At 47.2% G+C, this 22,373-nt stretch overlaps 1 protein-coding gene across 2 annotated transcripts in view; it reads left to right on the forward strand.

Annotated features, from left to right (window-relative positions):
• Positions 1-22,373, forward strand: part of LOC100016419 (solute carrier family 22 member 15-like) — a 103,011-nt gene that overhangs the window by 74,845 nt on the left and 5,793 nt on the right. For both annotated transcript variants that reach the window (XM_056796050.1, XM_007478268.3), the window contains 3 exons: positions 7,759-7,867; positions 19,117-19,189; positions 21,711-21,867. In XM_056796050.1, the coding sequence (XP_056652028.1) occupies positions 7,759-7,867; positions 19,117-19,189; positions 21,711-21,836 (308 nt within the window). In that variant the 3' untranslated portion in view covers positions 21,837-21,867. The remainder of the gene's footprint in view (positions 1-7,758; positions 7,868-19,116; positions 19,190-21,710; positions 21,868-22,373) is intronic.

A 22,373-nucleotide genomic window follows, 5' to 3' on the forward strand; every position in this document is an offset into this window, starting at 1 on the left:
TGCAGCTAAGATACCAAAGAGGTTGGCCATCATCTTATCTATCTTATTTTACAGATGAGGAAACTGAGGCCATCAGGGTTGAGTGACTTGCCCAAGGTCACACAGTTAAGATACCAAAGAAGTTTGCCATTTCCTTCTCCCATTCATTTTCCAGATGAGGAAACTGAGGCCATCAGGGTTCCATGACTTGCCCGAGGTCATGCAGCTAAGATACCAAAGAGGTTGGCCATCATCTTATCTATCTTATTTTACAGATGAGGAAACTGAGGCCATCAGGGTTGAGTGACTTGCCCAGGGTCACACAGCTAAGATACCAAAGTGGTTTGCCATCTTCTTCTCCATCTAATTTTACAGATGAGGAAACTGAGGCCATCAGGGTTGAGTGACTTGCCCAGGGTCACAAAGCTAGTAAATGTCTGAGACGAGATTTGAACTCTGGAAGAGGAGTCTTTCTGACTCAGACCCAGCTCTCCATCTACTGTACCGCTTGCTACCCTCTTTCCTGAAGGGCATGATCTCATTGATCTTAGGACAGACTCGTGAAGTGGGTGCTATTGTTGTCCTCATTTGACGGAGGAGAAAACCGAAGCTGGACAGTCTGTGTACAGCTGATATGGGAACAAATTGGCCCATTGGCTCAGCTATAGTGGAATGGTGGCAGAAGGAGGCGTTTATAGTCTGGGGATCAGAGTCCAACTCCCAGCCCTGCTGCTTCCTGGTTTGTGAGGTTATTTCCTTTCTCGGGTCTCATTTTGTTCATCTGTAAAATGGGTCTGGACTCAATGACCTCTCAGGCCCATCCGAGTGATGGTGGACGCTTCCAGAAGGCAGGGACACCCCCCCTCTCGCTCCCCACCTCCCCTAGTCCCTGGCCCACCGTCTGGCCCCGAATGGCTGGTTTCCTTGAATCAGAGCCCCCTCATGACCAGCTTATTTCATCCCTAGAGAAACTCGTGTTTCAGTTATTCCCAGCAAGACAATCCAGGCTCTGGCAAAGCTGCCAAGCGAGATGGAATCCCACTCGGAGGCGAAGCCGATTCTGTGTGGAGGGGACCTTGCCGAGGTAGCATGTGAGTCATTTTCCATCAGGCTGGGACTCGAATTGTTTCTTGGCCCAGAAAGATATGAGTCAGTCTGAAAGTGACTCAGTTCTCAGCATGATGCCGGGTGACTCATTTCCCTCCATGATATAATGTTTGTTCCTTGTACGGCTGACCTCCCGCTTGTTCTGGAGTGCTGGAAGGCTGCCTTCTCTTTTCTCTCTTTTTTTTTTCTAAGAAGAAAAAGAGACTCCTGGAGAATCATCCAAAGTGCTCCCAGGAATGTAGGATGAGAGAGAGAAAAACAAAACAAAAACAAAATGGCTCACGATGGGCTTAAAGGAGTCATCAAGTTTTCAAAGCAGCTCTAGTTATTCCCATCTCTGAGGGCTCCTCATTTCCAAGCAGCCCAACTAGGAACTGATGTTGAAGGGAAAACACGTGGCTCGTCCCAGAAGCAAAGGGGGCACACCGAGCCATCGAGGCATCGGAGGACGTCCGTCTGGTCTCGTGTCCTTTTTGTCTTTGTGTTCTCGGTGCCTAGCCCAGCCCCTGGTGTGTGGCAGGGTTCTTAATGTTCATTGATAGAGACACCGAAGAAGGCAGGGATGGGAGGGGGATGGATCCCAGGGTGATCCTAGAACTGGTGCTGTGGAGGAGAGATTGGATGCTCTTAAAGGGCTCCTGACCCAAGATCCTATTTCTGGAGCCTGAAAGGATCTTAGTCGCCACTTTTGCTCATTTTACAGATGAAGAAACTGAGTTTATTGGTCACCTTTCTGCCCCCCCTGAAGTGGTTTCCTCCTGATTTTCCCAATTCTCTGGTTCAAGATAGTTATTACTAAAGTTTAATGGTCAAGAAATCTGAAAATGGCCCTAGAAACAATACTAAGATGGTGGAATCTTTGGGTGGAATTGGGTGGAATTGGGTAGAATCTATCCACTGGTGCCTATTGGGAAAAAGTTTTGGTGCAATGGCATGGGTACCATTGTGGTTCTGCTCAGTTGAATGAGTGGATGGAATTGGGTGGAATCTATCCACTGGTGCCTATTGGAAAAAAGTTTTGGTGCAATGGCATGGGTGCCATTGTGGTTCTGCTCAGTTGAATGAGTGGATGGAATTGGGTGGAATCTATCCACTGGTGCCTATTGGAAAAAAGTTTTGGTGCAATGGCATGGGTGCCATTGTGGTTCTGCTCAGTTGAATGAGTGGGTAGAATTGGGTGGAATCTATCCACTGGTGCCTATTGGGAAAAAGTTTTGGTGCAATGGCATGGGTACCATTGTGGTTCTGCTCAGTTGAATGAGTGGGTGGAATTGGGTGGAATCTATCCACTGGTGCCTATTGGGGAAAAGTTTTGGTGCAATGGCATGGGTGCCATTGTGGTTCTGCTCAGTTGAATGAGTGGGTAGAATTGGGTGGAATCTATCCACTGGTGCCTATTGGGAAAAAGTTTTGGTGCAATGGCATGGGTGCCATTATGGTTCTGCTCAGTTGAATGAAGTAGACTGACCCTCTGTTGCTGAAAAGGTGACCAACTTCTGGGTTTTTTTACTTTGGGGGAGGACATTTAGGAGGCAGCCAGGTAGCACAGCAGATAGAGTACTGGGTCTTCAGTCATGGAGACATGGGTTCAAATGGAGCCCCAGACACTTAGTAGCTTTGTGGTCTTGGACAAGGCTAATGGGGATAATAGTCAAACCTACCTCCTAGGGTCATGAGGATCTAATGATAGGGTTAGCACAGTGCCCATTACATAGTGGGTGCTATATAAATTTGTCATCATTGTTATTGTTGAGACATTTTCCCAATTGGGGGTTTTCTTGGCAAAGATGGTGGAGTGGTTTGTCATTTCTTTCTCTAGTCATTTTACAGATGAGGAAACTGAGACCAACAGAGTTAGGTGACTTGTTTAGGGTTACACAGCTAGTGTCTGAGGCTAGACTTGAACTCAGGAAAATGAGTCTTCCTGACTTGAGGCCTCCACTCTAACCACTGCGCCATCTAACTGTTTGTTTTTTTTTTTAACCCTCACCTTCCATCTTGGAAACAATACTGTGTATTGACTCTAAGGCAGAAGAGGGGTAAGGGCAAGGCAATGGGGGTTAAGTGACTTGCCCAGGGTCACACAGCTGGGAAGTGTCTGAGGCCAAATTTGAACCCAGGAATTCCCATCTCTAGGCTTGGCTCTCCATCCACTGAGCCACCCAGCTGCCCCCATCTAATGGTTTCAGCTATATAAGTGCTTATTATTGTTATTGCATAGAGCCTTTCAGGGTTTCTAGCAACCCTCATGAAGCTCATTTCTTGGTGCAATGCTTTCATTGGACCCATAAGTGACAGAGCAGACACTGGTTAAATGAGGCTCACTTGCCCATTCAATCCTCTCTTGGAGATGACTTGGTTTGAACACGGCTTCCATGACACCCGGTACCCAAAGTCTTTCCTTCTTCCCTCCATCACTAGCACTCCCTCTCTCTACTGAAATAAATTGGTATGTTTATATTTTAAACCCTCACCTTCCATCTTGGAATCAATACTATGTATTGGCTCCAAGGCAGAAGAGTGGTAAAGGCTGGGCATTGGGGGTCAAGTGACTTGCCCAGGGTCACCCAGAAAATTTGTATCTATTTTGTCTTCACCAATGGGCACGCTAGACTATTAGCTCTTCAGGAGCACCATTTGACCCTTGGAGCATCTTCCTTGGTCAATCGTGTTTAATTTATAGAGGAAATGCATTTGCAATCACTTTCATCTTAGAGAGTATTTATCCCTGGACTTTCTCCTCACATCTCTTCCCAGGCTCCCCCCCTGGGGAAAAACCAATCCAGGAAAATATTTTCTTCATTCTTCCTCTCCATCCTCCCTCTCTCACCAAGCCTCTCCTCTGTACCAGTGAAGGGGCTTCTGGGAGATCTAGGGACATCAGCTCTTTTCAAGGCAGGAGAAAAGGCTTTCCTTGGGAAACAGGGTCTGTACCAAGTAGAATGTGGTTTGTCCTTCACCCATTCAATAGTTATTTGCTAGGGCAGACGAGGGTTTAAATGAAATATGGAGCGAGCAGCCACTGGCTCCTTGCCATGGCCCGAGACAGAAGGAGAGGAGAATGAATCAACACTTGCTCATTTACCCTTGCCCAGCTGCTGATCCCCACCCTTCCTCCTTATCTGTCTCCCTCTCCTCTCCCTTGGGAAGTTTCCCAGAGCTTTTGGCCCACAGTAAATTCTAGTAAGTGCAGCAGGTCGGATGGAGGAACAAAGCACCTTCAGCCCCTTTGGAGGCTGCAGCAGCTGCTCTCCTCTTCTTGCCCCGGGGCCAGAGGGAGGAAGCCTGAAAGTGGAGAGGGAACCCAGGTGGAGATGGCACCTTGCAGAGGGAGTCTTGCACTTTCTTTTGCTTCTTCCTTCCTCTGATCTCTCTAAAAAAAAAATAACCAAAACCAGACCGAGACTCAGGAACAACCTTTCTGCACTGATTCCAGGTCAGAGCAGAGCCCATCTGCTGGCAAACTCTCCCAGTGTGCGTCCAAGTCTTGGTGACTGGAGGGGGAAGAGCGTCTTCCAAAAAATGTGGCATATGCCTTCTGACCGACATATTGTGGCTGTGTGACCCTGGATGAGTCACAGAGTCTGGAAGAAGAAAAAGTGCTGCCTTGCATTGGGAGAGGGAGTTTCCTTCTCCCAAGGTCCACCATATCATGAAACCACAATGAAATTCTGTGCCCGATCCCTGTCCTCCATAGAAGGCTATCCGCAAGGGAATGGATGTTTCCAGTCCCGGGAATCCTCTCTGGAGCTTATTATCTGCAAGATGGGGGAAAGGGCCACCCTTGTGAGATCATAAATCCTGGAACTCTCACTGTTGTCAGGGGATCTCCCTTCATGGAATTAGATTTGCCGTCCTAGGGTTTGGGACCTTGCCTACTGAGTCAGAGCCTGAAAGCTCATTGCCAATGGCATCTCCCCGCGGAATGCAACCATGAACTTTCCGAGATTCCACAGGAATGGAAAGAATGCTCAATTTGGAGTCAGAGGCCCTGGGTTCGAAGGCTTTATCTGTGTGACCTTGGGTCAGTCACCTCCTCTATCTGAACTTCAGTCTTCTCATGAATGACATGAAGGGGTTCAAATGGATGAGCTCACTGTCCCTTCCAGCCTTAAATCCAAGCCTAGGATGGTGTGGAAAGGAAACCCTTGGGCAGTCCTGAGGGTCTGATTCTTGTCTTCCCCATCAGGCTAGGATGCTCATTGAGAGCTGAAAGGAGGTCAGATAATCCCAATGTTGTGCCCACAGGGCTGTTGGCATGGCAAGAGCTGAATAAGTGTAGCCTGAATTATTTCATGGAATGATACATCCGCCTTTGGGGAACGTTGAATGACCCCAAGGGTTCCCCTAGTATAAAACACTGTCTCTTTGACATGGCTGGTCTAGGGGATGACCTGGCCTCCAAGGAATCCAGGAGAGAGGGTGAGGCAGAGATCTAGGATGGGCACTGGCAGGATCCAGCGGATTTTCAACGATGACCAAAGGAGGGAGGTATCCCACGAGATGTCAAGGAGGAAGTGTATGAATGGCAAAAGATGGGGATTGGTTCTATGGCAAGAGAAGGGAGAGTGGCTCACGAGTCTGAACGTGCCACTTGTACCCCTAAAATGGAAGAAGACCTAGGAGGAGGCTGGTAGCCTTTGGGGTGGCATCTTGAGGGTGGAACTGTGGGACAGTGGGGGAAAGAGTGGCATAGGGCAAGGGTGAGTGGATGGATCGCAATTTGCCCAGTTGGAGGGCATAGTGGCCTGAATGAACTCATGGATACACCAATGCATTAAAAGACACTGTGGAGGCAGCTAGGTAGTTCAGTGAATGGAGAGCCAGGCCAAGAGATGGGAGATCCTGGATTCAAATCTGACCTCAGACACTTCCCAGCTGTGTGGCCCTGGGCAAGTCACTTAACCCGAATTGTCTAGCTCTTACCTCTCTACTGCCTTGGAGCCAATACACAATATTGATTCCAAGATGGCAGGTAAGGGTTTTAAAATAAAATAAAATGAAATAAAATAAAATAAAGACACTGAGAAAAGGGGAGGATGTGAAATATCACAATAAATATTGAGTATCTCCCAAGAGATGAGCTATCACCCCACTACTGAAAAGAACTTTGCAGACTCAAAGATACTAAGTAAATGTCAGCTGTTAGTGGTGGTAGAGCTCTAGAAGGCAAGTGTAATAGTAAAGGCTCTTTGATCCTTCAGTCCAAGTCCAAGATCCATCAGTCCAAGGATGCAGACACTCCTACCAACATAAAATTGAGCTGGCATAAGGGATAAAGTATGGAATTTGCAATTAGGAAGACCTGAGTTCAGATCTGGTTTCAGATTCTAGTTGTGTGACTTTTGGAAAGTCATTTAACCCCTCTCTGCCTCAGTTTCCTCATTTGTAAAATTGGGAATAATAAGAGCATCCATTTCCCAGAGTTGTGAGGATCAAATGAGACAATATTTTTAAAGTTTTACAAATCCATACAAATAATAATATTTGTGGGGGCAGCTGGGTGGCTCAGTGGATGGAGAGCCAGGCTTACAGATGGGAGGTCTTGGGTTCAAATCTGGATTCAGACTCTTTCCTGGGTAAGGCACTTAACCCCCATTGCCTAGCCCTTACCATTCTTCTGCTTTGGAACCAATTCATAGTATTGACTTTAAGGCAGAAAGTAATGGCTTAAAATTTTTTTTTGAAAAGTGCTTTCCAAATGGGATTGGGTTGATAAGAAGCATGGCGTATTGTTCAGAACTGTGGGTACTGATAAAGCCAATCTTGATGTAAACTGAAGTCAATAACAATTTCTTGAGGCTACATTAACATTTATTAAGTCTCTCCTTGGTGCTAAGCACCTTGCTAAATGCCACATCATCTCATTTGATTCTTATTTCCAGTGTTAGGCCATTTTTTTTAACCCTCACCTTCCATCTCATTGGTATGGGTTCCAAGGCAGAAGAGCAGTAAGGGTTGGGCAATGGGGGTTAAGTGACTTGCCCAGGGTCACACAGCTAGGAAGTTTCTGAGGGCAGATTTGAACCCAGGACCTCCTGTTTCCAGGCCTGGCTCTCCATCCACCTAACTATCCCAGTGTTAGGTCATTATACAGATGAAGAAACACGATGGAGAAATGTCTTGCCCTTAGTCACCCAGAAAATAAGTATAAATAAACAAGGAACTTCTTCTTCCAGGACACCAAACAGGTTTTATGTGGTTAAAAAGTCCCTTGATTTCACCCCACCTACCCCCCTTCCCAATTTTGGGGGCCAGATCTGGACCCCAATTTTTCTGACCCAAATCTAGCACTCTCCCCACTACATCCACTGCCCTTTAATGGAGGGCAGGGTCATGTTGTTGAATGTTTAACAACCAGCAAGTGGACTTGGGATACATTTTAATCTGCCTTATTAATGTTTTCCTAACCATTTTCCCAAGCCTAGAAACCGACAAAACAATAAATCAGACTCCGGTTTGTAACCTTTGCCCACTTCCAAGAGGATAATGCTTTCCCCGACAACTGAGCAATGAGAGCCATTTGGAGCTAGCCTCAGACAACCTCTTTTTGAGGCTTAATCTTCTGAGAAGAGCTTCCGCCGTCTAGTCCTCCCATTAAAGCATCATCTGAGGGTTCCCGGGCTCCCTTGAGGCCTGACAGAAGTCTCTCTTCCTTTCGTCTTTCCGCAGGTTCGTTTTGGAATCCCACACTGTTGGCCTTGAGTGGAAAACTGGCGATAAGCGCCGCCTTCAACATCGTGTACATCTACACTTCAGAGCTCTACCCGACGGTCATCAGGTAGTCACGCTTCCTACTCTAATGACTATTCAAACCACAACATAATGATGACTGAGCAGGAGAGACTGCCCGCCATTTATATCATTAGTAGCATGGCGTATCGTCTGTGGTCCACAGTCTTCTCCTCTTGGGGAATTCAGTGGTTTTCTTGGCGTACTCGGTAAGTCTCCTGGATGTATGATCTTGCCGGTGTAGAAGGTTCCCCCAAGAGCACAGCTCTCCAGCCCATTCCCGCCGGCCTGGACTTGTATGGCCATTGACTATGGTCTACCGTATGTTCACCACTGGTCCGCCCAACGGGCTGGAAGTCTTCTGGGATTTCTCCTGACATCGTGTGGATGTTGCTGGTGCACACAGACTGCCCAGAGCTTATCCCTTTCCCTTTCCTTTGACACATGATGTTCCCATCTTTTTTTCCACTCATGAATTTCCTTGATGGCCTCTTTGGTAAAGGCCCTTTGTGGGGGGTCAATCCCCTACCTTCTGTCTTAGAACCACTACTGAGTATTGGTTCCAACCATCATGTCCAGCCCCGTCATTATCATCGATAAGGAGGCTCCCAGTGGTTGTCCCCTGCCCAGAGTCACACAGCCCTGGTCTAAGGAAGATTTGTTCTCAGATCTTCCTGACCCCCAGTCTGATGCTCCCTCTCCACCGTGCCAAATAGGTACCCAAACCCTCACAAACATTTACATGGTGCTAGATGGGTTACAAAGCACTTTACACACATTTGAGCCTAATGACCACTCCATGAATCAGACATTGCAGATATGATGATCTCCATTTAAGAGATGAGGGAACTGAGGATAAGTCAAGTGACTCATCTCCTCTTACAGCTGGTGACATTGCCTGACCCAGTGGTAGAAGCTTATTGGATGCTTGGTGATCGATTTAGATCAGGGTTCAAATCCCACTTCTAATAGTAGCAATATAACTAAGGGAAAGTCACTTAACCTCTGTTGGCCTCAGTTTCCATATCTGTACAATGAGGGGTTGGATAAAATGCCCTCTAAGCTCTCTTCTAAGATCTTTGATCTTATCATCCTAACTGAGTGGTCACAGACAGATCACTTAATTTCCCTTGGCCTCAGTTTCCTCATCTGTAAAATGAAGGATTGGCTAAGATGTCCTTTGAGCTCTCTTCCAAGATCTTTGATCCTATCAGCCTAACTGGGTAGCCACAGACAGATCACTTAATTTCCCTTGGCCTCACTTCCAAGATCTTTGATCCTATCATCCTAACTGAGGGGCCATAGACAGATCACTTAATTTCCCTTGATAAAATGCCCTCTGAGCTCTCTTCTAAGATCTTTGATCTTATCATCCAAACTGGGTGGTCACAGACAGATCACTTAATTTTCCTTGGTCTCAGTTTCCTCATCTGTAAAATGAAGGGTTGGCTGAGATGCCCTCTGAGCTCTCTTCCAAGATCTTTGATCCTATCATCCTAACTGGGTGGTCACAGACAGATCACTTAAACTCCCTTGGCCTCAGTTTCCTCATCTGTAAAATGAAGGGTTGGTTAAGATGCCCTTTGAGCTCTCTTCCAAGATCTTTGATCTTATCATCCTATCTGGATGACCTTAGACAAATCACTTAATTTCCCTTGGTCTCAGTTTCCTCATCTGTAAAATGAAGGGTTGGCTGAGATGCCCTCTGAGCTCTCTTCCAAGATCTTTGATCCTATCATCCTAACTGGGTAGCCACAGACAGATCACTTAATTTCCCTTGGCCTCACTTCCAAGATCTTTGATCTTATCATCCAAACTGGGTGGTCACAGACAGATCACTTAATTTCCCTTGGCCTCCGTTTCCTCATCTGTAAAATGAGGGGTTGGATAAAATGCCCTCTGAGCTCTCTTCTAAGATCTTTGATCTTATCATCCAAACTGGGTGGTCACAGACAGATCACTTAAACTCCCTTGGCCTCAGTTTCCTCATCTGTAAAATGAGGGGTTGGATAAAATGCCCTCTGAGCTCTCTTTTAAGATCTTTGATCTTATCATCCAAACTGGGTGGTCACAGACAGATCACTTAAACTCCCTTGGCCTCAGTTTCCTCATCTGTAAAATGAGGGGTTGGATAAAATGCCCTCTGAGCTCTCTTCTAAGATCTTTGATCTTATCATCCAAACTGGGTGGTCACAGACAGATCACTTAAACTCTCTTGGCCTCAGTTTCCTCATCTGTAAAATGAGGGGTTGGCGAAGATGCCCTCTGAGCTCCCTGGTAAGGGCTTGGATCTGAGCCCATGTCTCCTGAACTCTAAATTCATCTCTCTTCTGCACTGTATCACAGTCTTCCCACCGTCTCCTGAGCCCCGATATCACAGGGCAGTTTATCTCGTTTTCTGGCATAACGGGCACAACGCTATGGTGCAAGCACAGTGTCCTGAAGTTGGCCGGGAACTCTGTTGTCGTTATTGGCAAAGGCAGGTGTTCAATGCCAGCCCTCGCCATGTCTGCCCGTTTAATGTGACCGTCTCCGATCCACATCCCGCCCATCCCGCGGTCCTCCACCTCCTGCTTCTGCATTTCCCGGGAGCGGGCAGCCCCTCCTCCCCCAGGCAGCCCCGAGCATTGTCCATGGATCTGAGGCTCCAGAAGTGTTTCCTTGCACAGCCTGCCTCCCTTCCACCCTGCCCCCTTCTGTTGGCTCCGGCCGCCGATGGCTCCCGTTCAGGGATGACAGGTGGCAGGGAAGGATGGGAGGGGGTGGCCGAGGGCCAGGGGGAGAGGCAGCGAGGGTGGCAGAAGGAACCTTAGCCTCACAGCTGAGACTCTGCCTGGGCACTTCCCTCCCCGGTGACCGCTTGGCTCGAGTTTCCTTCTCTGGAGGACGATGACTGCGGCTGGGTCTCTGCGTCCCCTGCCTGGCTCTCGGCCCGGGGAACAGGAGGCTGGATGCCCTCCACAGGCTTCTCCCTCCAAGATCATCCCCTGAAACAATGGACGCCATTCAAATGGACCACAGGGCTTGGGGAGGCGAGTGTGTGAGAGCCCCATTAGCGGAGGAAACAGGTATTCAGAAAGCAGGAGGGATGCCAGAGCGCCTCGAGATCCCTGTTCTGCTCTCCACCCCTGCCCAGTCATGTAGGACAAATGTCTGTGTAATAAGCCGTGACTGCCGTACAGGATGGAGCAGCTTCCTGCCAAGAGCCATCCCCGAAAAGAAAAGGGTTTAGTTTCCTTTCTCGGAAGCAGGTCTGGGGCCCATGAGCCTTAAGAGATCCATAACTGGGGGCCGCGCGGTGGCTCCGTGGGCAGAGAGCCAGGTCTAGAGATGGGAGGTCCTGGGTTCAAATCTGACCTCAGACACTTCATCCCCATCCACCAGCCCTTACTGCTCTTGTGTCTTAGAGTTGCTACTAAGGCAGAATTTTTTTTTCTTTGATGGCTTTTGTTCTTACATCTCAGACACTTCGGGACCCCACTGCCACCCTCAATGGGATCCTTGCTGATAACAGAGGAAAAGGGCTAAGCAGAAAGACTCCATCTGGGGCTCATGTCTGAGCATGTAGCCCACGCCGTGCCCTGGTGGTTCCCCACCTCTCTCCAGTACATGCAGAATGACTTAATGTGAGCAGGTTCTTTTTGCTCATTGGGTAGCCCCTTTGCCCACGCAGGTCTCACCGTGCCCTCTCTGGTTGAAGTGTCCCGGGGGCCCGGGTTGTTTCTTTCTTTTTTAATGATTATTTTTATTCTATATTTATTAGTATTCATGATGAGGCATTTGGAACGTTTTTACAATATGGGTATCGATAGCTGGGATTTCTTTTTCTGAAAAGCGCCCCATCAAATCCTTTGACCATCGATCGCTGGGGAATGGCTTCTCTTAGAGATTTGAATATAGTGGTGTCCGAGGCTGGACTCGGACCCGAGGCCCCCGATGTCGTGGGTAGGGCTATGTCCTTGGAGTCTGGAAGACCTGGGTTCAAATCCTACTTTGGATATTTACTACTTGTGGGACCCAACTGAGCAGGTTCCTTCATGTCCGAGCCTCCGTTTCCTCATCCATAAGAGGAGGAGGTTGGACGCCAGGGCTCCCAATGGGCCTTCCAGCTCCAGATCTTTGGCTCCTCCTTTCATCGTCCACGGGGGGTGGGCTGGGCTCTGGCCGATGATGGTCCGTGGTGGGAGGACTTGGAGACTCGGTGATGGATGAGCGTGATGGGGCTGGAGGGCCAGGGAGGGGCCACAGGAGCCCGGGCGCTGGGCCGTGGAGGAGCTGGAAACTGGAGCAGCGGGAGGGAGCCCTGCTGGGTGGCTGTGGGGGAGACGGCCGAGGGGCTTGGGAGAAGGGGTCGGGCTCTGCGTCCCCCCAGCGCCCCAACCCCAGACTGGGTCGCGCCTCGGACCTCCTTGGGAATTTCTGGCGGGGCTCCCCTGGGCGACAGCGCCTGTGGCCCTCGCCAGCTCCTCACCGTGTCTGCCCGGCTCGGACGGGGTCTTGTTCCACCGCATTCCTGGCCTCGGCCTCTGCTGGGATTGCCTCCTGTCCCCAAGGAGGGGAGGGTCCCCTCGGGGCGGTCCCAGGGAGCCTCGGCCCCTGGCTCTTGGGGGCACCAGCCGCGCAGACAGACCCTCTGGGGGCGGCTGGCAGAGGCACCCTGTGGCAGGAGCGGGGCCACCCGAGGCGAGGGCACGGCTGCCAGCTCTGGCTCCAACTGGCAAGTGCCCCCGGAAGGCTTCTGCGGGGGGAGGGCGGTGAGCTCGGCCTGGGCACAATGCCTATTGAGCACAACAAAACAAGGCTCTCATGTCTCATCTCAGAAGCCATACTTTGGAGTGGTTCCAAGGGAGCCGTCAGGGTGAGGCAGGGGGTTAAGGGACGTGTCTAGGGTCCCAGAGCTCATCTCTGAGGCAAGATTTGAACCCAGGACCAATTCCAGGCCTGGTTCTCCATCCACGGAGCCATCTAGCTGCCCCCTACAATACCCATTTGAGAGGAATGCTTGTCCTTAATCCTGGGGAGTTCATGACTGGTGGAGGCTGGGGGCCCCCGTCTGAGAGGAAACCTGCCAGCGATTTCAGGGATTTGAAAGGCTCTTTGAGGCCATTGGGTCTAACCCTTTCCTTTTACAGATGGGGAAATGGAGGCCCGGGGTCCTATGGGGGGGTAAGTGGATTTGAACCCAGATCCTTTAGCTCACACACTACACGGACACAGGGATTGTTCCAAATGGTCTCGTGCTCCTGAGGGGAACCAAGGGTGGCAACCTGAAGCTTCAGGAAGGATAAAACTTCTCCCAAGCAGGCCTTCCTTCCCCCGCAGCAGTCGTGTCTGGGGGTCACACGCTGGTGGGGTCCCCTCCAGCCTGAGATATTTAGATTCCATGCTGAGGCTCCGGCTGGCTCTCAGGCCCCCCCTTTCCCCCCAGCCTGAATCAGGAGCCCCCGTGCCCTCTTCCTGAATGGTAGAGGTAGTCACCCCCTTGATATCCCCTTGGGCTGCTGCTCTCCTGGCATCCTCTCAGGGCTCCCAGCACTGTGCCATTCTGGCAGGGCCCTGGGGGCCTCTCTGACCACTGAAGTTGAAGGTTTGACCCTTCAGAGTGGGCAATGCCTCCCTGCTGGCCTGGGGAGAGGGATGGGTTTGGAGCCTTGGAGCAGGATTGGTACACCTGGAGGCCATTCTGATGTACTTTGGGTAGGATCCCAGCCAGTCTGCCATCTTAAGAAAAATGATTTACCCAGAACTCTTGCTGGAACCGCCTCTGCCTCCTAAAGAAGCAAGGTGGTACAGGGGAGAGAACTTTGGATCCACAGGCATGGGACCTGGCCCTGAATCCTGACTACGTCATCTTTCCTCTTTGGGCCTCAATTTCCTTATCTGTTAAATGGGGAGTTGGACCAGAGCAGGGGTTCTTAGCCTAAGATTCATGATCTTATTGTTTTAAATTGACAACCGTATTGTAACATACTCATGTATTTAAGCAACATGTTTCTGAGAAGAGGCTTCTAGGTTTCACTAGACCTTCTGAGGGGTCCAGGACCCACACCAGAAAGTGAAGACCCCTTGAGTAGAAGATCTCAAAGTTTCCTTCTAGTTTGGGATCCTGGTTCTCCTTCACCCATACATGTTTTCCTCAATCGTTTCCCAAGCTCCAGGTTGGCTTGGCCCTCTTCCTTTCCCCATTGAGGCATCTTCTCCATGTGTGTGTGTGTGGCTGCTGGGTCACTCCGGTGGGACATCAGTCCAGGTTCTTTCATCCATGGCCCCAGATGCTGGGATTGCTCAATGAAGAGGATTCTAGGACTCGGTATACCCTCATTGTCTGCTCACCACACAGGCTGAGTCCCCATCTCTTTGCTGGCCAATAATTCTCCTTTTACTCATCCTCCTTAATTCAAGGTTTAGTGAAAAGCCAAACCCAGCCCTCTGGGAACGCACACAGGCACCCACAAGCTTCCAAGGCTCTGCCCCTAGGTGCACCCCCAACCTCTCCTAAACTCCCTCGCCTTCTCTTTCATCTCAGACTCTCATTACAACTTGCTCTTTCCATCTGTCTTCCTCCCCCACACCATACTCCACACCCAAGGGCTGCTTTACCCAGCCTCCACCAAATGCCAAGATCAGGAGATTGTCCCGACAGATTCTTGAGAGCAGAGGTGGGGCTGACGAAGGCAATTAAGAGCTCTTGGCAACAGCTGGAGCCCTGTCTAAGCTGGGGGAACAGGTACCAGGACTAGTTTGCAAGAGAACTGGGGTTCTCGGAATATATGACCAATTGCAGGGTGTCTGATATAGGGAAGGCACCCACAATCCCCAGGGCCCTTGGACATTTCCTGGAATCCCCAAGCTCTTCTCACCCCCTGAGATATCTTCTGGGACCATTGCTTCTCAGAAGGCTTTCTGGGAATGGAAATAAAAAGCTGGCTTACCCAGCCCAGGTCGTCCTTTGTCAGCCATGACAGTGGGAGCTCTCCTCCCCCTGACTGAACCCTCCCTCAAGGTTCTTTGGCCCTATTCATATTTTTTATAGAAATTATCTACAGTTGAGAAAAGATGCCCATTTAGGAGAAAGGGCTATTATCTATGAAGGCATATTTTTATTATTTGATGGATGGCATTATCACCTCACTCCCTAGTAGTTCGGCAAAATTGAAAACACAATCAAGGACAACCACATCCAACCTGCCTTGGAAATTCAACCCTCCACAGAGGAGGGTGGGCCCTTCTCTTCTGCTAGTGGAATTCCAACAAATATAAGTCCTAGCCTGCTGTTATCTGTAAGCAGATGCCCAATTATGGAAATAGGCATATTCTCCCACTTGCCCCGGGCATCCATGCAAGCCCCACTGCATCTGCAGAAGCCTGTAACCTTGGGACAGGTCCTAGATGGGATCCAGGCCAACCCTTCTAGGGTTGCGCAGTCCATCAGTGTCCTTCCTAACCCTTTGCATCCCCTCCAGCTTTCACAACCGCCCTCCTCTGCTTAGACTCTAGTTCTCATCATCCATTTTAAACTGCATCTCAGTTCTGGCAGGAGACAACTCCCTGGAATAGCTGGCTGTGACCCTCATTGCCTTGAATTTCCCGCAGCTGAGAAATCAGCTGAAGACACTGAAACTCCAGGAGACAAGTAGTGGATCAGGTCTGGCTGAACTCTCAGAACCTCCCAGATGTCAGCCTTTCCCAGCAGCTAGAAGATGGAATAATAGATAACAGGCTGCCTATTGTCCTAGCATTAGCTGATTGCCTTCAGGCTCCAGCTCCCCGTGGTTCTGGTTTGCTTGCCCCAGATTCCACTAGTCCTTGCTCGTCCCTACAGCTCTACACACCCTGACCTGGAACAGCCTAGCTGGGGGAACAAAGCATTGGCTTTAGTCCCAAGACCGTTCAAATAGACTGCTCCTTATTACATGTGTGATCTCAGGCAGGGGGATGAACCTTTTAGAATCTAGCCCCAAATCGTTTTCTATTTGCAATAGTATTCCTTAACTTTTTTGATAAATGCATTTAAAAATCATTTTTAAAAATCCAAATCTAAAGACATAGGATTATAGTTCCAAAGCCAGAAAGTACTTCTTCAGAAACCATCATTTTACAAGTGCTGGCCAGGGACATTAGGGTTGAGAGGTGAAGTCACCTGCCAGAGATCACACAGGTAAGGGATGTAGGTGGTATTGAAACCTAAGTCCATTGTATGACATTGCTTTCCTGAGGCTCTGGGTTCAAGTCCTAGCTCTTGCACTTAGAGGCTGTGATTTGGGACATGTTATTTCCCCTGGAAGGTTCACATTGTCCTCATCTGTAAAATGAGAAGAACTGGATGAGAACAGCAGCTTTCCAAGTCAAAATTATTTCATAATATGACCAAGAAATTTTAATTTCCAATGTGGTAAATATCAGTCGCTATGACCCACATAAACAAAGCCATTTGGGAGGGGCCCTTAACCTTTTTTTTTTTAATAGTGTAAAGGAGTACTGAGACCCCAACCAAGGCCTAAATTCTATGAGCTCATGACCTTGGCCTGGAGAACAGGTTCCAGTGAGACTACAAAACCTCGGCGCCATCTCGTGTCTGTCTGCAGCTTTGCAGCGACATTGATTTTCAGTCCTTGACATTCTGAAGCATAGTCCTTAGGTAAACATGGAAGGACCCAGATTTTGATCTCTTTCCTTTGGACTTTTTGGCTGTAGGATATGTTGATATTTTGGTTTGGGGGTAACTCCTGCTGTAATAGGGGCCTTTTCAGAAGTCCAGAATACTCTTATTGCCCCTTCTGGCTCTTAGGGGGAAAATCCAGCATAAAGAAATAAACAAGATGCTGACAAAAGCCAGACCTGGGGCCCATCCAGCCTAGTGTTATGTCTTGGGCAGTGATGCTCAAGGACCGTTTCTGGGAAGCCTCTGTGTCAGCATCCCCCATCCCTGGATCGTTTCTCTGCCTCCTGGGTCACTTCCTCCCCAAGGTCTTTTCTGCTGGTATCTCTGCCTCGTTGTCCTCCAAAATGACTTTGTACCTACTTTGGAGATATTCATGTTTGCCTCTCTGGGTGTGTGGCTGGTTCTTTCAGGAAGCTCCTCCATATCAGAGAAGGCTCTTTTTTTGTTGTTTTTCTCTGTATCCCGGTGTCTAGCCCAATGTTTGGAACCCAGAAGGCACTTCATGCATGCCCGTTGGGTTGAAGGGAAACGGATGGATTTGGAATATCCTTCCACTCTTAATGGGTTTGGGATGTTGCCCAAACTTTGGTGTTTCACCAAATTCATTCATTCACCAAGAATGTGTCTCAACCTCTGACTCTGGGAATAAACCTAAATTTTATTGTTGTTATAGTTGAGTCATTTAATCACGTCTGACTCTTCATGACAATGTTTGAGGTTTTCTTGGCAAAGATCCTGGAAGGGTTTGCCATTTCCTTCTCCAGCTCATTTTCTAGATGAAAAAAACTGAGGCCAGGAGGTTAAGTGATCTGCCCGGGGTCACACAGTAGGAAGTTTCTGAGGACAGATTTGAACTCACTTCTTGCTTCCAGGTCTGGTTCTCCATCTTCTGTGATACCTAGCTTCTCAGTTGTTGGTGTTCAGACCTGTCTGATCCTCTGTGATCCCATTTGAGGTTTTTTTTTGTTGTTGGCAAAGATGCTGCAGTGGTTCTCCAGTTCATTTGACAGGGGAGATAACTGAGGCAAACAGAGTTAAGTGACTTGCCCAGGGCGACACAGCTAGTAAGTGTTCCAGGTTGGACCTAGGTCTTCCTGGCTTTAAGCCTGGCATCTTATTTACTGCACTATCTAGCCACCAGCTTTATGCCACACACCTATTTTTGTCTTTTTTTTTTAAGGCCATGGGATAGATTTGCTATTTATTTTTTCCCTCCTCAGAGCAGACATCAGACTTCTTTATAAACTGGCTGGTCATTGATCTAGAGGCAGCCACATGGCCCCGTGGAGAGAGCGATGGCCTTGGAGTCCTGCCTTTTATAGGCTCTGTGACCCTTGGCAGTGACCTGACCCCTCTCCTTGGCCCACTTTCCTCCTTTGCCAGTGAGGCTAATCCTTGTAGCACCTGGCTTCTAGGTAAGATCACCTCCGTAGGATGCCTGGCAAACTTAGATAGCTCCAGAACCACGAGCAGTTCTTCTTTGATTTTGGAAATAGCAGTGGGCAGAGCTCATTGGGTAGGGAGATGGCAAACCATTCCAGTGTCTTTGCCAAGAAAACCCCCAGTGGGGTGACGCAACATCAGACACGACAGAAAAATGACTGAACAGCAACAGAGTGTTGGAACTGAAATCAGGAAGACTTTGAATTTAGCCTCAGACTTTTACTAGCCATGCGACCCTGGGCAAGTCATTTAACCCCTGTTCTGACTCAGTTTTCTTATCTGTAAAATGGGGATAATACTACCTCCCTTCTCTCAGGGTGATTGTGGGGACGTAATGGGATAATAGCTGTAAATCACTTTGTAACCCTTAAATGGAAGCAGAGCTGTGGTCTAGCTTGGTCAGATCCATCTGGAGTGCTGTGTTTGGAGCTGGGCGCCATATTGGAGAGGGGACATTATTAAGAGTCCATTGATACTCCTCCTGCAGTGTGTGGTCTGGGAGCTGCTTGCCCAGAGACCCTGGAGAGATTCAGTGACCTTTCGAGGGTCCCTTGGCCAGTATGTGTCCCATGGGGTAGCAGGGAACGCAGGCCCTTCTGGTTAGCCCTGTCTAAGGCTCAGAAGGTCACCAAGGCATCCAATCATAGACCTCCATGGGGACTTCCCATCTGGAGAGGATGCCTCCACTCAGGCCCCTCCAGAACTAGCTATGTTTCTTCCCTCGTTTGGACTCCGGACTCTTTCTCGTATGTCTCGTCTCTTCAGTGAGCCTGGATGCTTGTGGAGGACAGGTGCCAGTGCTTGTTTCATGCGTATCCCCCCTACAGCACAGTGTGAGGCACATAGGGGCTACCCAATGACTCTGATGTCCAGCAGTCCATTCCCCAACATCGGCGAGTCTTTGCCTGGGATTGGGGGCCGTGGATCGGTTTCGGGGGTCTGTGACTTTGGGTAAATTTACGTCTATTTTCACTAACCGTGAACTACAGTTGAGCATCTCATTTCATTATTGGTGTAGACAAGTTGCAGGAGGGCTTCCTGGGATTTCCCAGACTGCCTCAAGGGTCTCTGGGGCCACCAAGGGGAAGACCCTCTGCCTGAGATCACGCCCCCCACGTTGGATTGATTCCGTGGTCCCCTTCTGTGGCTCTTATTTCTTGATTACCATCATGGCTCTGGTTGTGTCCCAACAGGAACGCTGGCCTTGGGGTCTGCTCGATGACCTGCAGAATGGGTGGCATCTTGGCTCCTTTCATCCCCACCATGGTAAGGTTACACTTTGGTTTTGCTTTTATTTTAGACACAGTAATGGAGAGGTTGGGAAAATGGCAGCTTGACTTAGGGGAGGGAGCTCTGGTCTTGGAATAGGACTACACACATATGTGGGTTCCATTTCTGTCTCTCATCCTGGCTTGCTGTGTGGTCTTGAGTAAATCACTCCCATTCTCTGTGCCTCAAGAAATGTCCTAAAGTTTTAAGATCAAGATGGGTGGTTTCCCTAGAGAAAATGAGTTCTCTAGTACCAATGAAATCCTATTGATATTTGATTTTAAAATTTCATTATATATTATCAATGGAAATGATCAATATTATATTAATTACCAATCGTTAATTATTAATAAAGTAAAACCAATATTTTATTTAAAATTTAATTTTAATTTTAAATTAGAAATTGAAAAATTTAAATTTAAATTTAATTTTAAATTAGAAATTTAAAATGTTCATAGGTTTTCTTAAGCAGCTAGAGTCCTGGATTGGGAGTCAGAATCTAAGTTCAAATCTAGCCTCAGACTCTTATTATCTAGGTGATCATAGGCAAGTTACTTTACCTCAGTTTTCTCAAATGTAAAATGGGGATTGTAATAGCATTGACTTCTCAGAGTTGTTTGTGAGCATCAAATGAGATCATGTGTGCCTGGCACCTAGTAGGTGCCATCAAAATGCTGGCTGTTATTACTATATATTTATGCATGTATAATATAATAATATACAATATTTATTGATGTTTTCTCTGTTATCCTATAAAAAGAACACTTTAAAAATGCTTCTTTGTTATTGTGAATTTGACAGACTTTGACACACAAACGGATGAGATACTAAGAAGTGCAGAAAAGGGATTGTCTGTCACGATGTCGTGTTGCATATAGCTTATTTTTTTAAACAAGTATATAGTAAATTCAAAACGGTCGCTGCAGCCTTATTCCACTCAATGGCTTCAGATGCTCTTATCGATGCATTTTAAAAATATTTCATTGATGAGAAAAAAAAACACACTTGTAAAAAGATGAGTCAGCTGCCTCCAAGACAGGCATCTGTTCAAATCCCACAAAATATGTAATTCATAATAAATATCTAACAAAATCAGCCTTTCTGATCTTTTATCAAGCAGCCAGAATTTTGGATTTGGAACTGGGAGAAACCTACATTCAAGCCCAACTCTCGTAGTGCCAGCTAGGTGACCTTGGGCAAGTCACTTTCTTTAAAAATTAAAAAAACAAATTATTTATTATTTTTTTTTTGCTCAGCCCGTACCTTTCATATGAAAACCAAATCTAAGTATCAGTTCTAAGGCAAATGAGTGAAGGGCTGGGCAATAGGGGATTAAATGACTTGTCCAGGGTCATGCAGCTAGGTAATATCTGAGGTCAAATTTGAACCTAGAACCTCCCATCTCTAACACCAGTTTTCTATCCACTGAGCCACCAAGTTGCTCCCTGGCAAGTTACTTCCTCTCTGACCCTTAGCCAAATGAGGACATTTAGGAAGTCTAGAAATGAATGCTTAACTTACATGTTGGTTGTAAGGTTCAAATTATATCATGCATATAAAGGACCTTACAAAGTTTGTAGTTCTAAGAAAATAGCAATTGTTCATTCATCTATTTATTTATTTATTTATTTATTTACTTACTTATTTACTTATTTATTTATTTATTTATTCATTCATTCATTCATTTATTTATTCATTCATTCATTCATTCATTTATTATAGAATATAAAGTATATTATATAATTATAATATTAAGTATATATGTATGTGTATTACATATAATTTAAAGTATATTATGTATTATATGTAATCATGTATATTATATATCAAGCATATTATATAAGTACATATATTATATTTATATAATGTTAAGTATATTATAATTATGCATATTATAGAAAATATTAAGTATATTATATATAATTATGTATAGTATATATTATATATAACATTAAGCATATTATATATACTTAAGTATATTATATATAATTGTATAAAATATATGTGTATATAAAATATTAATTATATTACATATAAGTTATGTATATTATATATTATATGTAATATAATTATGTAATAATAAAAATATGACTATATATAATATTATGAATTTTAATTATTTATTTGACTATATATCTATTTATGCATATAAATATAATTTATGTTTAACCCTTTGTGTATGCATAGGATCCCAGAGCTGGAAGGGGTCTCTCTCTGGGGCCAGAGCTGGGCTTCCTTATCTTACTGATGGAGAAATGGAGGTGCCTGTTGGCACCGCTGATTTGAGCTTGAGCCCTCCCTGGGCCAGGCCTGCCTGGGAAGGCTCCGGGGGAGCCGGGAGCTTCTCTCTCTCGGGGTCCAGTTTTCTGGGTCCTGAGGTGGGGGCGGGGCTGGGAATCTGCTTTTCTTTGTGGGAGAGGAATTGGGGTGGTTGAAAATGAGAGTCTTGAAAGAACCGTCTGAAGGGGGTGAAAAACACCCAAAGGGGCCATTCTAAGCACGGCCATTTGCCCCGCAGAAATCTCTGGGCCCTGCTGTCCCCTTGCTGGTGTTCGGCCTCAGCGGGCTTTCCGCAGGATTCCTGGATCTGCTCCTGCCAGAAACTCTGAATGGGCCCACCGTAGAGAGCCTGCAGGATCTGTAGGCCTCGGAAAGCCGACCGAGAAGCAGGCCGGGTAAGTGCGGGATTTCTTTTTCCTCTTTCACGTGTGGGAGGGGATGAGGAAACCCATAAATATCAGTCATGGGTGGAAGGGCCAGAGTGATCTGCACAGAGAAGACGTGTCCTATTTGTCCCTTATCTTAATAATAATGATGCTGTTCAGATAATATGCCATCATCATCGTGGGGGACGAGGGAGAGAGAGATGGAGACAGAGAGACAGAGACAGAGAGAGAGACAGACAGACAGAGAGATGGAGACAGATAGAGAGACAGAGACAGACAGAGAGAGAGAGACAGACAGACAGAGAGAGATGGAGACAGAGATAGAGACAGACAGACAGACAGAGAGATGGAGACAGGGAAAGAGAAAGAGAGACAGACACAGACAGAGAGATGGAGACAGAGATAGAGAGACAGACAGAGACAGACAGACAGACAGAGAGAGAGAAAGAGAGAGAGAAAGAGAGAGAGACAGAGACAGACAGAGAGGGAGAAGTTGATTTTTTGAATCCCAAACG

Source organism: Monodelphis domestica, chromosome 1, assembly GCF_027887165.1.
Source record: "Monodelphis domestica isolate mMonDom1 chromosome 1, mMonDom1.pri, whole genome shotgun sequence".
NCBI lineage: Eukaryota > Metazoa > Chordata > Mammalia > Didelphimorphia > Didelphidae > Monodelphis > Monodelphis domestica.